Source organism: Lithobates pipiens, unplaced genomic scaffold, assembly GCF_037356315.1.
Source record: "Lithobates pipiens isolate NorthernLeopardFrog02 unplaced genomic scaffold, aLitPip1_a1.2 Scaffold_22, whole genome shotgun sequence".
NCBI lineage: Eukaryota > Metazoa > Chordata > Amphibia > Anura > Ranidae > Lithobates > Lithobates pipiens.
This window is the reverse complement of record NW_027507784.1, coordinates 321,363,970-321,379,459: the sequence shown is the minus strand read 5'-3', so window position 1 is coordinate 321,379,459 and position 15,490 is coordinate 321,363,970. Positions and strand designations below refer to the sequence as shown.

Genomic DNA, 15,490 nt, shown 5'->3' with positions numbered 1-15,490 from the left:
ATAAGCCCCCCGCCCGCAGACCCCGACAACCAACGGCCAGGGTTGTCGGGAAGAGGCCCTTGTCCTCATCAACATGGGGACAAGGTGCTTTGGGGTGGGGGGGCCGCGGGGCCCCCCCTTCCCCAAGGCACCCCCCATGTTGAGGGCACGCGGCTCGCTCGCCCCCCTTTCCTGGCCGTCCGGGTAGCGTGCTCGGACAAGGGTCTGTTGTGGACTTGGGGGGGACCCCCACGCCGATTTTTTTCGGCGTTGGGGTTCCCCTTTAAGTCCATACCAGGCGGCGGGGCCAGCGACGTCTCCTTCGCGGGCCCCGCCTACCTGAATACCCGCTCGAAATGAGCGGACTTTTCTCCGGGCGGGAAAAGTCCGCTCATTTCAAAAGAACGGCGGACTGGCATACACACGGGCGGATTGTCCGCCGAAATGCGAGTACGACGGACAGTATTTCGAACATTCCGAAATACTTAGTCCGCCGTACTGCACGCTGAAAAAGTCCGCTGAAGCCCACACACGAGTGGACTGTCCGCTGAAATGTGTTTCGGCGGACTAAGTAGGCCAGACAGTCCGCCCGTGTGTACGCGGCATAACTCTCTACCCTAAACTGAGAGACTCTGTTTATATTTCAAATAAATAACCCAAAAGAAGATTCGGTGTCAGTTTCCACATTTCTTTGGGGTATCTACCATGGGAAACCCTAGATGGAGAAGCAGTCAAGAAGGTCACAGTAAGCCCAATAAAACCAGCAGCTCCTTTGGGGGTCATTGCTACATATATATGGAGGATATAGATTTTATACAGTATAAATAGGGAGGATATATATATATATATATATATCATCCATATATATACACTGTATGCAATCTATATCCTCTATCTATATATATATATATATATATATATATATATATATATAGGGAGGATATAGATTGCATACAGTGTATATATATATATATATATGGATGATAGAGATTGTATACAGTGTATATGGGGAGGATATAGATTGTATTCAGTGTATATATAGGGAGGATATAGAAATTGTATACAGTGTATTTATGGAGGATAGATTGTATACTGTGTATTTATATATATAAGATATAGAGATTGTATACAGCGTATATATAGTAAGGATATAGATTGTATACAGTGTATATCTTGGGAGGATATAGAGATTGTATACAGTATATATATATATATATATATATATATATATATAATATATATAATATAGAGATTGTATACAGTGTATATATAGGAAGGATATAGATGATATACAGTGTATATCTTGGGAGGATATAGAGATTGTATGCAGTGTATATATATATGGAGGATATAGAGATTGTTTACAGTGTATATATATAGGGAGGATATAGAGATTGTATACAGTGTATATATATAGGGAGGATATAGAGATTGTATACAGGGTATATATATGGAGGATATAGATTGTATACAGTGTATATATAGGGAGGATATAGAAATTGTATACAGTGTATATATGGAGGATATAGAGATTGTATACTGTGTATTTATATATATAAGATATAGAGATTGTATACAGTGTATATATAGTAAGGATATAGATTGTATACAGTGTATATCTTGGGAGGATATAGAGATTGTATACAGTATATATATATATATATATATATATATATATATATATATAATATATAGAGATTGTATACAGTGTATATATAGGAAGGATATAGATGATATACAGTGTATATCTTGGGAGGATATAGAGATTGTTTGCAGTGTATATATATATAGGGAGGATATAGAGATTGTATACAGTGTATATATATATAGGGAGGATATAGAGATTGTTTACAGTGTATATATATAGGGAGGATATAGAGATTGTATACAGTGTATATATATAGGGAGGATATAGAGATTGTATACAGTGTATATATATAGGGAGGATATAGAGATTGTATACAGTGTATATATATGGAGGATATAGATTGTATACAGTGTATATCTTGGGAGGATATAGAGATTGTATACAGTATATATATATGATATAGAGATTGTATACAGTGTATATATAGGAAGGATATAGATTATATACAGTGTATATCTTGGGAGGATATAGAGATTGTATGCAGTGTATATATATGGAGGATATAGAGATTGTATACAGTGTATATATATATATATATATATATATATATAGGGAGGATATAGAGATTGTTTACAGTGTATATATATATATAGGGAGGATATAGAGATTGTATACAGTGTATATATATAGGGAGGATATAGAGATTGTATACAGTGTATATATATGGAGGATATAGATTGTATACAGTGTAGTAGAAGGAAAGCGCAGGGTGGGCGGGGCTGGCTTCGACTCCTCCCCCACAGCTGTCATAGGATCCCTAGGGAATGCCGCACATCAACCTAACCCTCCGCCGGCCCCGCCCCTTCCAGTGACACCCTCCCTCGCTGGCTGCTCGGCTCCTCTTTCTTTTGTTATTCTTCGGGCGGAGGGAGTTGGGGGAGGGAGCCGGGCCGTGTGATTGGCTGGGAAAGCCGTCCGTCAGGCTCGCTGTGGCCCCGCCCGTGGCCTCTCGCCCGGCAGCTCGCAGTGTCTCAGTGAGCGGCGGAGAGCTGCCGGGAGTAGCAGAGCGAAGCCGCCCCAGCCAGGGATGTAAATGTGGCCCCCCGAGTGATGGGGGAGGGCCCCTAGACTCCAGCGCTCTGTCACCCACCACCACCATCATCATCCTTCTCTTCAGCCTCCTCCTCCGGCCGCGCCATGTCGGGGAAAGAGAACCCCTGCAAGAAGTTCCAGGCCAATATCTTCAACAAGAGCAAATGTCAGAACTGCTTCAAGCCCAGGGAGTCCCACCTCCTGTCCGACGAGGACCTCAACCAGGTGAGACACCGCCCCCTGCTGGAGGACACGCCTCTACTGCCCTTCACACCGCTACTCGGGGCTCCCCCTGCTGGCACTGTGCATTGCCCTGGGGCTCCCCCTGCTGGCACTGTGCATTGCCCTGGGGCTCCCCCTGCTGGCACTGTGCATTGCCCAGGGGCTCCCCCTGCTGGCACTGTGCATTGCCCTGGGGCTCCCCCTGCTGGCACTGTGCATTGCCCTGGGGCTCCCCCTGCTGGCACTGTGCATTGCCCTGGGGCTCCCCCTGCTGGCACTGTGCATTGCCCTGGGGCTCCCCCTGCTGGCACTGTGCATTGCCCTGGGGCTCCCCCTGCTGGCACTGTGCATTGCCCTGGGGCTCCCCCCCGCTGGCACTGTGCATTGCCCTGGGGCTCCCCCCCGCTGGCACTGTGCATTGCCCTGGCCCCCCCCCCCCCCGCTGGCACTGTACATTGCCCTGGGGCTCCCCCTGTTGGCACTGTACATTACCCTGGGGCTCCCCCTGTTGGATCTACTACCTCAGCTCCAGGATCTGGGGCTTCCTCTGCTGGATGCTGCTTGCACTACTTTGGAGCTCCCCCAACTGGACCTCACATACTAAACTATTTCCCCTATACCCTGTTGCCTTTGGGTGCACCCCCCTGCCCATCCCCTCTCGTGCCCCATGGGCAGCGTGTGGTATCTAGAATTCTTGTGGGGTCACGTTCATTCCCAGGCAGGGCGTCCCCCTCTACTATTGGGTATTACATCAGCGGCAGCTCCCATACTCCCTCCTGATTGATACTGTCAAGATATTGTAGTCAGTACTCCCCGGTCTGGTTGGCTTGGGCTCTGGAAGTATATGCCCCCCTCTGAGGATTGGTTGAGCAGGTCTTTGGATATATTGGGGTCTCTTCCTTCCCTAACCCTGATTAGCTGAACAGGGTCTTGGGTGTCTTCAGGTCCTCGCCTGTGCTCCCTTTGATTGGCTGAAATGTCTCTGGATGTATTGGGGGTCCCCTCCTGTTCTCTCCCTGATTGGCTAAGCAGGACACTGGCTGTATTGTGGTCATCTCCTATCCTCCCCCATGATTGGCTGATGTGAGCCCTGGATTTTGTTGGGACACCTTCTGTAGCCCCTTTGCTATTTGACCAGGGCTCTAGAAGTATATAGCTCACCCCGTTGTCTGACCTTCCCTTGATTGTCTGACCCGGTTTCTGGGTGTAGTGGGGTCACCTCCTGTTCTTCTGATTGCCAAATAAGGGCTCTGGATGCAGTTGTATCACCTCCTGTCCTGATTGTCAGACCAGGGTTCTTCTGGGTGTAGTAGGGTCACCTCTTGTGATTGTCAGTCTAGAGATCTGGAGATCTAATTGGAAATCTAGAGATCTGTAGTGGGGACACCTCCTGTCCTAAATACCAGACCAGGGTTCTATCTGTAGTGGGGGGTCACTCCTGGCCCTTTTGATTGTCAGACTAGGGATCTGGTTGTATTAGGGGGTCACCTCCTGTTCTGATTGCCTGAACCAGGGCTCTGGGTGCAGTGGGGTCACCTTCTGTCCTTCTCCTGATTGTCAGTCTAGAGATCTGAACACCTTGTCCTTCTGATTGGCAGACCAGGGTTCTGGATGTTATGGGGTCACCTCCTGTCCTTTTGCTCAATGACAGATTAGGGTTCTGGATGCAGTTGGGTCATCTGTTCTTCTGCCCATTTGTCAGTCGATAGATCTGGATGTAATGGGGTCACCACCTGTCCTCCTGATTATCAGACCAGAGCTCTGGATGTAGTGGGGTCACCACCTGTCCTCACTGTCTGACCAGGACCCCTAGATGTAGTGGGGTCACCTACTGTCCACCCCCAATTATTTGACCAAGTATCTGGATGTATTGGGGGCCTCCTGGTAGAACCATGGTTGGCCAGCTTTAGTTGTGACTATGTTGGGGTCACCTGTCCTCTGAGTAGACGTCTGCACTGTCATTTAGGTAATGCTGACCGTCAAGCCACCCCCCCATACACACACAATGGTTTAGCATATCACAATAAAGTAAAAAACGAATTGTGCAAGGAAAGCACAGACATTGCGATTTATTTGGGTAGAGTGAGAGGTTTGACTCTTCTAGTGATGTTCTGCTCAGCCGGATCTGGAAATTCCAGCCACACTTTATTGCCGCTGTAATAACCAGTGTGGAACCTTCAGAATAAACTTTAAGTACCGTGGAACTTTGAGATTAGGTTGTGACTTGTGTGGGGCCTTCAGAATGAACTCTAACTAGTGTGTAACCTTCAGATTAAGGATCCCCCATCTGTCTGTCTTTAGTGAATAGTATTGCATGGTATTGGGTGTAGAACAGCCTTTCTCAACCTTTTCAACGCAGAGGAATCCTTGAAATAGTTCTCTGGTCTCGGGGAACCCCTTCTAAAGATTAGAAGTCTACAACTCGTGATACATTAGTGTGATGGTCAGTGGGAAGAATGGTCCTTACACTTGTGGTCATTGGGAAGAATTACCTCCTTACACATAGCTAAAAAGATCAATGGTGTCGATGGGAACTTATCTGAGAGGCAGAAATTGCCCAATGCTGAAGGCCCCCCTAGCAACCTCTGGAGGAACCCTGGTGGAGAATCACTGGTGTAGAGGGACACATGTCTGTTTACATCCATATAGAGCAATGGACGGTCCGATCAGGTCTAACTAAAAAACAACTGACAGGCGGAACCGATTGGTCCGCACATGTAAAAGGGGCCCAACTCTAGTGTGGAACCTTCAGAATGAATTGGAATTCTTTTGGACCTATTTGTTTAGAAATAATTGGTGATGATGGCAGCAGTAGCGGCTTGGCCACCCCCCATTCTGCATCTGTGTGTAAAACGACATTAAATATTCATCCTCAGGTTTTTATAGTGTGTAGGCCCAGCTATCAAATGCCGGCAGAGGAAACCTTATCTCCGATAGGAAAATATGGTGAACATCACTTGTACAGCAATGATTCCTGCTTGCAGACATGCTGGCCTTAGCAATTTTCTTTTGCCGTAACCATCTGGTGAAACTAGGCAACCTATCTGTATTTTCATATTTAGAGGGGTGTTGGTAGGTCGCCTTGATGTTTGCAATCATAAGCTGCTTGAAGTTGTTGGAACTCACAATGTGTCTGGCCAGCGTTCTCCTTACCTGATCCCTTTGGAATAAATATGCTCATCTATCTGTCTCTATATATAATTTTTTTTATATATTTAGTGTATGAATATTCTTTAACTTCTCCTTTTTTAAATGTTTTTATTCTGGGCTGTTGCATTCATTTTCACGTTGTCGGCATAGGCTTGGCACGTCAGTCATGTTTTGGTTGTGTGGCACATGTTGAAGCATTTGGTCAACCGCAAGCGGTTGATGAGCCCTCCTGGACCTGTTTGTTTTGTACTTAGTTGTGTACGCACCGATGTTGTCGCCCTCCTGTGTGCAGCAGCGGAGGGGGTTAAGCAGGAGGCATTAGCATTGGACAAGCAGCTCTCTCAGGCTTTATGGGTAGCACTTAGTAGTGGAAATTGCATATTTCCTGAATGTGCTACAGAAGACATCCCGAGCTGAAAACTGCAGTGGAGGCTGTAGGCGTCCTTGGAGGATTTCTGAACGCTTCCACTTGGCTCTTGCCAGGGTGCGGGGCCGGACTCTGGCCTCCGAGCGATTGGCTGGTTCGGCATGAAATTTTCCAGAAAACATTTCAATGTCCGATGATTTCAATGGGTCTTCAAGCAATGGGAAGGATACCCCCTCTGCTGTTTTTATTTTTGTGTGTGTGTGTGTATATGTATGTATATGTATGTGTGTGTATATATGTATATATATATGTGTATGTGTATGTATATATATATATAATATATATATATATATATATATATATATATATATATATATATATATATATATATATATATATATATATATATATATATATATATATATATATATATAATATATATTATAATATATAATTACGCAAATAAAAATCAGTTCATTTGCGTATTTGTTTTATGAGTTTTCTTATTTTAACGGCTGCTACCCTATAGACCTCTGGTAGGTCATTATTATATCTATCTTCTATTACTCCTTGTTTGGTCTTCAGAAATAGGCGCTGAGAGGGGTACGGTGGGCCTATCTTATACCCTTTTTTAGTTTTTAGCATATATATAATTTTATAGTGAGTACACCCCTCACATTTTTGTAAATATCTTATTATCTTTTCATGTGACAACACTGAAGAAATGACACTTTGCTACAATGTAAAGTAGTGAGTGTACAGCTTGTATAACAGTGTACATTTTCTGTCCCCTCCAAAATAACTCAACACACAGCTATTAATGTCTGACCTGCTGGCAACAAAAGTGAGTACACCCCTAAGTGAAAATGTCCAAATTGGGCCCAAAGTGTCAATTTTTTGTGTGGTCACCATTATTTTCCAGCACTGCCTTAAAGAGGGTGTAAACCCGCTGACGTGTGTTGTTTTATTTTTTCAGACCTGCAAGGGAAAAGGCATAATGAGCTAGTATGCACCACATACTAGCTCATTATTAAATAACCTTAGAACGAAGCCCCGACATCTTACCCGATACACGCCGAGTGAGCTGACATGTTCCCTCGGCGTATCGTGGCTCTGGCGCTGTGAGTGGCCGGAGCAGCGACATTGTAGTGAGATTTCTTTCCCGGCAGGGTCCGGCATCTGCCGGGGCTTCCAGATGAGAATCCCCTGTGTGCATGCGCCACTGCAGTCAGTGGCACTTTGCGAGGGGACTATCTCCTACACCGTACAGGTTGAGGAGATATTTTTTTCTGCCTACAGAAAAGCCTTATTATAGGCTTACCTGTAGGTAAAAGTGAAAAAAAAAAACTATACAACTGCTTTAACCCTCTTGGGCATGGAGTTCACCAGAGCTTCACAGGTTGCCACCAGAGTCCTCTTCCACTCCTCCATGATGACATCACAGAGCTGGTGGATGTTGGAGACCTTGTGCTCCTCCACCTTCCATTTGAGGATGCCCCACAGATGCTCAATAGGGTTTAGGTCTGGAGACATGCTTGGCCAGTCCATCACCTTTACCCTCAGCTTCTTTAGCAAGGCAATGGTCATCTTGGAGGTGTGTTTGAGGTCATTATCACGTTGGAATACTGCCCTGCGGCCCAGTTTCCGAAGGGAGGGGATCTGCTTCAGTATGTCACAGAACTGTGGCTCCCCAGTGCTGGCAGCACACATGCAGCCCCAGACCATGACACTCCCACCACCATGCTTGACTGTAGGTAAGACACACTTGTCTTTGTACTCCTCACCTGGTTGCCGCCACCACACGCTTGTTGCCATCTGAACCAAATAAGTTTATCTTGGTCTCATCAGACCACAGGACATGGTTCTAGTAATCCATGTCCTCAGCCAGCAAACTGCAGGCTTTCTTGTGCATCATCTTTAGAAGAGGCTCCCTTCTGAGACGACAGCCATGCAGACCAATTTGATGCAGTGTGCTGCGTATGGTCTGAGCACTGACAGATCGCCCCCCCCACACCCCTTCAACCTTTGCAGCAATGCTGACAGCACTCATACATTTATTTCCCAAAGACAACCTCTGGATATGACGCTGAGCACGTGCACCCAACTTCTTTGGTGGACCATGGCGAGGCCTGTTCTGAGCGGAACCTGTCCTGTTAAACCGCTGTATGGTCTTGGCCAACATGCTGCAGCTCAGTTTCAGCGTCTTGGCAATCTTCTTATAGCCTAGGCCATCTTTATGTAGAGCAACAATTCTTTATTTCGGATCCTCAGAGAGTTCTTTGCCATGAGGTTCCATGTTGAACTTCCAGTGACCAATGTGAGAGCGATAACACCAAATTTAACACTCCTGCTCCCCATTCACACCTGAGACCCCATAACACTAATGAGTCACATGACACCGGGGAGGGAAAATGGCTAATTGGGTCCAATTTGGACATTTTCACTTAGGGGTGTACTCTCTCTTCTTGCCAGTGGTTTAGACATTAATGGCTGTGTGTTGAGTTATTTTGAGAGGACAGCAAATTTACACTGTTATACAAGCTGTACACTCACTACTTTACATTGCAGCAAAGTGTCATTTCTTCAGTGTTGTCACATGAAAAGATAGAATAAAATATTTACAAACATGTGAGGGGTGTACTTACCTTTTGTGAGATACTGTGTGTATGTGTTATATATATATATATATATATATATATATATATATATAATTAAACTTTTTAATATGAATCTATTTTTGGACATTGTCGGCACCTTTTCGACTGATCAGCTGCTTTCACACTGCGCAATTTTTGAAAGGGATTTTGCGTTAAAGCGCAAGAAACTCTGTATCCCTTTTTTTTTCAATTCTATGTATGTCTTCACACTGGTCTGTTGCGCTTCTGTTGTCGTGGTAAAACTCCTGCATGACACATTTTAAGTGCATATTCACACCCTTGTTGCATTTTTGATGTGGCTTTAAGTCTCATGACCTATGAAAACGCACCTGTAAAGGTAGCGAAATTTACTGTAAAATTGTGGAAAAATTGCACGCGTTTTTTTTAGCGGCCATTATTGGCGCTTTTTATTTATTTTTATTTTTTACTATTGGCAAAACGCATATAACCCCCTATTTTCAGCTGATAAATGCGTCCATCCCTACTTGCAGAAGTATCAGTGCCGAAACTGTGCAGTACTTGTGCAAATACTGCAATACCCACAACCGATACCTTTGCAGTGCAATTTGAGACCATACAAAATGAAATGGCTCAAATCGCAGTGCAAAGAATCGAATGTGATTTGAACAGGATTGCGGTGCGATTCCTATCCAAATACCATGCGGTTTCTCCCACTGCTCCTGTGTGAGCCCAGGCTTGTCATAGTGACTTCAGCCTGCTTTCACTTCAGGTGCGGTATGAGAAAGGAATCGCACAGCATTACTGTTCAAATTGCATTCTTTACCGTGTGATTTCAGCCCTTTAATTTTGCATGAATGCAAATCGCACTGCAAAGTTTCGGTACCAGGAGCATTTTCACCAGTACTCATGAAAATTCTCTATATCGGCGCATCTCTAATTGCTGACATACTAATTCCCTCCACAATTTCAGTACATTTTGAGTGACCCAAAACAGACCACAAGTTCAAAGAAAAAGAACTAGCTACATTCCAACCCAGTCCAGTCTTGTGAGTGAAATGCGTCAGTTCCTCCTCCCAGGATGCGTTTCTCTCACAAGGCTGTTCATGCTGTCAGAGTAAATAAAGTTACCAGTTTTTGAATTTTATATTATTTATTGGAGCACACAGTCTTTTCCTTTTGGATTTCTGCAGTCTGTGGAGCATAGGAGGAGCCCCTGCTGGCGTTTACACCAGATCTTCGATGAGGGTGCCCCGATTCAGGGCATGAAGCTGCGTACCCCATACCTCTGCCAAGCGTGCAAGCCAGCAGCTCCTGGGGACTTGGCAGTGTGCGAGATTTTTGATTGCTTTTGCAGCATTAGGTTTCCCTAGTGTCCCAGTGTCTGACACCTTTTTTTTAAATTTTTTTTATTATTTTTAATAATGAACATATTGGCTGCACAGGTTTTCATGGAGTTGTGGGTTGCAGGAAAGGGGAATCCCTAGCGCTGCGCTCTTGTGTGCGCTCCTGCGTTCTGTATGGCTGAGCTGCCAGTGACATTTGCCATGAGGCTGCCATTGCTGATGGCCGGCTCCAGTACTCGCCGGACACTGACCCCCAACAAATGTGCAGATTGGATGGTGAATCCAAACTTGCTTGAAAATGAAAGGTCTACTTTGCTTTCAGTCCCCCCAAAATGTAACCACTTAAGCCCCGGACCATTTTGCTGGCTTAAGACCAGAGCACTTTTTGCGATTTGGCACTGCGATGCTTTAACTGACAATTGCGCGGTCGTGCGACGTGGCTCCCAAATTAAATTGTCCTTTTTTCCCCCACAAATAGAGCTTTCTTTTGGTGGTATTTGATCGCCTCTGCAGTTTTTATTTTTTGCGCTATAAACAAAAAAAGCAACAATTTTGAAGAAAAAAACGCATTATTTTTTACTTTTTGCTATAATAAATATCCCCAAAATATATATATATATTTTTTTTTTCCCCTCAGTTTAGGCCGATACGTATTCTTCTACTTATTTTTGGTAAAAAAAAATTGCAATAAGTGATTGGTTGGCGCAAAAGTTATATTGTTTACGAAATGGGGGATAGTTTTATAGCCTTTTTATTTTTTTTACTAGTAATGGCGGCGATCAGCGATTTATTTTTTGTATTTTTTTTTTTTTTTTTTTTTTTTTTATTATGTCTGCCATAATGTGCAAGTCACATCGGACTTTTTTGACACATTTTTGGGACCATTGCCATTTATACAATAATCACTGCTATACAAATGCACTATTCTGTGTAAATGACATTGGCAGTGAAGGGGTTAACCAGGAGGGTTAAAGAGGAAGTAAACCCTGATGAGTTTACTTCCTCTTTTTTTCCCTGCAAAGGTAAAGCATAATGGACTACTATGCATCGCATAGTAGCTCATTATGTGTCACTTACCTGACACAGGAGCCAGCGAAGTCGCGCTGTCCCCTGTAGTCCGCCGCATTCACCTTGCTGGTGGCGTTTCGCAGCTCCGCCGCTGTCATTCGGCGAAGCCGCGATGACGTCACTCCCGCGCATGCGCACGGGAGTCGACAAATGCGGCAGCTCCATTTTTGGAACTGCCGCGTTCAGTGCGCCTGCGTGCCGCTGTCTACGGCGCATGCGCCGTAGACAGCGGTGCCCGTTTTCGGGCAAATATCTCCTAAACCAAGGATATGCAATTAGCGGACCTCCAGCTGTTGCAAAACTACAAGTCCCATCATGCCTCTGCCTCTGAGTGTTATGCTTGTGGCTGCCAGAATCTTGCTTTGCCAGATGGGACTTGTAGTTCTGCAACAGCTGCAGGTCCGCTAATTGCATATCCCTGTCCTAAACCATATAGGTTTAGGAGATATTGCTTGGACCTACAGGTAAGCCTTAATCTTGGCTTACCTGTAGGTCAAAGTGGTTTGTAAGGGTTTACAACCACTTTAAGTGTGTCCTAGGGGCGTGTTACTAACTGTGGGGGGCGTGGCTGTGATTTACAGGTCACTTATTTCTGCTCCAATCACAGTGAGCAGAGATCAGTGTCACTTGTTATTAGGCAGAACGGTATCCCTGCGGTGATCAAGTCCACCGGACCCACAGTCAGACTCACGGGGGTCCCGACTGGCGCACGCGCCTCCGGCAGTGTGCACACGATGGCACGCGACAATTTTAAATGGACGCCAATTTGCCTGTCCATGCCATTCTGCCAACATACATCGACGTGCGCCAGTCAGAGAAGCCGTTAATAAATTAAAAAAAAAAACACTAAATTATGAAGCTTTTTTTTAAAAACTGACCTTGGAGAATTTAGAACATCCCGCTTTTTGCTCAAGGGAGCAGTGATGTCACTGCTCCCTTTTAGTCTCCAGGGGTTGGAGGGAAGCGGGGGTCCAAGGTTTTAAACTTTTATTCTGCCTATATTTTGCCTTCACAGGTTCCTCCCCAGCTATCTGCTACATTTTTAATAAAACCTTTTGATTTTCGTTTATAGGCCTTATTTTAGACCCAATGATGTCATCACTATGTCTCTGTGCTTCTCCCTGAAAAGTAGGCAGATCATAGCTGGTAGGAAGGGCCAGCAGGGTGCAGTACATACACTATATTACAAAAGTATTGGGACGCCTGCCTTTACACACACATTAAGTTTAATGGCTTCCCAGTCTTAGTCCGTAGGGTTCAATATTGAGTTGGTCCACCCTTTGCAGATATAACAGCTTCAACTCTTCTGGGAAGGCCGTCCACAAGGTTTAGAACTGTTTCTATGGGAGTGTTTGACCATTCTTCCAGTCTCCACTCTGTGCAGGCCAGTCAAACCCCAAACTCGCTCATCCATGTCTTTATGGACCTTGCTTTGTCCACTGGTCCAAATCATTTTGGTGGAGGGGGGATTATGGTGTTGTGTTGTTGTTCAGGGGTTGGGCTTGGCCCCTTAGTTCCAGTGAAGGGTACTCTTAGGCCTCATGCACACAGGGCGTTCAAAAAATGAGCTAAAAAGCGACTGTAAAAAAGTTTTTAGTAGCTTTTTGCATTGGCATTAATGCAAGTTTAGACACGCTAGCTTTTAGCAGCGATTTTCTGCCTCTATTCAAAATCAATGGATCCCTATGAGAACCCATTGATTTGACTAGAAGTCACACCACAAGTCGGGTCATGATGATCCGACTTACGGTGTGGCTTGTGCACTGAGGATCTTGAAGGGGAACCCTTGCCAAAATGAAAAGCACTGGCTTGGTGTTCCCCCTCTGGGGAAAAAATAAATAAAAAAAATTGGCATGGACCCCCCCAAAATCCATACCAGACCCTTATGCGAGCATGCATCCCAGGGGGGCCCTCACCCTATGTGAATGTGTATGAGGGTACTACTACTTTGACAAAGTAATTTATCAAAGCAGCCCCAGCGTTTTCTCTTCTCCTTCTGATTTTCTTCACCCCCAAGCGATGTCTTCATTCTCCGGTTCTCCTCTCTCCACTGCTGGTTCTCCCTCTGATATTCTCCCGACGCTCTCTTACTTATATAGCCAAGGGGTGGGGCCACCCGATGATGTCACCAGGGGGCACCTCCCCTTGTGAAGTCATGACCCACCATGCCCTGGGCAGCAATGACACAAGGGGTGTGGGTGTCATCGGGGTGGACCCGCCCATGGCTATATAAGTAATGGCACACGGTGGACCCAGCATTACAGCGGAAGAGAGCATTGGGTGGAAGAACAGAGGGAGAAGACAGCGGAGAGAGGAGAACCAGCAGTGGAAGAAGACCTCAGCGGAGAGGAGAACCAGCAGGAGAAGACCTTAGCGGAGAGAGGAGGAGAACCAACTGGGCCAACTCAATATTGAACCCTATAGCCTAAGATGCCATTAAAGTTAATTTGCGTGTGAATGCAGGCGACCCAATACTTTTGGTAACAGATTGACGTTTCTTGAAAACATCATTGCACCCTTCCTTAAGACTCCTCTCTAGAGAATTCAGTCCTAATGTAAGCAGTGGGCTGGCTCTTGGGAGGAGTTATGCGACGATCAAACATGCCTTGATGGGTGGGCATTCCTAAGCAGGGTGTATTTACATACAGACCACCCTAGGTAACACCCCCCTGTGATGCTGAGCCTCCATAATTGAAAGGACTGAAATACAATAAATGAAAGGGACTGGCCAGTCAGGCTGAGAAAGAAAAAGGGAGAAGATACCGGACATCCTCTAGCCAGGAAATGAGGCGGGGCTCTATCTAACTTGCTGCAGCTTCTGATGCACATTGTGAGAAGCTCACAGTGTGCAGTGAAATCAGAGTAATGCCCCATACACACGGTTGGACATTCCGACCACAAAATCCGTTGTATTTTTCTGACGCATTTTGGCCAAAACTTGTGTTGCATACACACGGACATTCCGACCACAAAATCCGTTGTATTTTTCTGACGCATTTTGGCCAAAACTTGTGTTGCATACACACGGTTGCACAAAGTTGTCTGGACTATAAACGGGCCAATAGCTTTTGTCTCTTAGTTTATTCTGAACATGCGTGGCACTTTTTGTCCGTTGGAATTGTCTACACATGATCGGAATTTATGCGAATGGATTTTGTTGTCGGAAAATTTTAGATCCTGCTCTTAAACTTTGTGCGTCAGAAAAAGTCAGATGTAGCCCACACAGGGTCGGATTTTCCCACAACATGATCCAATCGCACATTTTCCGTCGGAAAATCCGACCGTGTATATACAGGGCATTATCCATTTCAGTCCAGGAGAGGAGCCGGTACAACTCTGCAAGATTGAAGGGAATGGTGGAGATCAGATTTAAAAATGTTTTGGGTCTTTTGATTGCATTTATTTATTTATTTTCTTTGAGTGCCGGTTCACACTGATGCGGATTCGATCAGAAAGGCCATAGATTTGCATGTCATCTGAAAAAAAAAAAAAAAACATTGTTTGCTATAAAAGTCGTTCACTTCTGTGCGGTGCGATTTTGATCAAGTCAAAAAAAAAAAAGGGGGGGCTTTGTGCGACTTTAGTGCGGGTTTGGTGTGTATTTTATCTCCAGCGCTCTCAAATCCCCTCAATTCGCATTAGAACCGCACTTGTCGCAACAGAACAGAATATTCACCATGTTCCTGAAAATGGGTGTCGTAATGCTGGGTGCTGTGATGGCCACCGGCTGATAACCATAGGCTTAGGGCAGTGATGGTGAACCTTGGCACCCCAGGTGTTTTGGAACTACATTTCCCATGATGCTCAAGTACACTGCAGAGTGCATGAGCATCATGGGAAATGTAGTTCCAAAACATCTGGGGTGCCAAGGTTCACCATCACTGGTCTAGGCAATCAAAGGGTAGAAATGGCATCGGCACACCAAGGATTCCTCAGAAGGATCCAAAGCTTTATTCCTGTGGTCACAGGGGTACACTTACGGCAACCCTTCGAAGCCACGCAGGGCCCCTTCGTCAGGTGAGTTCTGTCAGAATGGAAATGGCACTGTGAAATTGTATTGCGA

General features: G+C 45.2%; 1 protein-coding gene across 1 annotated transcript in view; it reads left to right on the top strand.

The window, feature by feature from the left end:
• Positions 1 to 2,512: 2,512 nt before the first annotated feature.
• The window catches only part of MPRIP (myosin phosphatase Rho interacting protein), a gene marked incomplete in the record, with an annotated part of 257,621 nt that continues 244,643 nt past the window's right edge, over positions 2,513 to 15,490 (top strand). Inside the window, 1 exon segment of the mRNA XM_077449495.1 lies at positions 2,513 to 2,884. Within this exon segment, the coding sequence (XP_077305621.1) occupies positions 2,765 to 2,884 (120 nt within the window).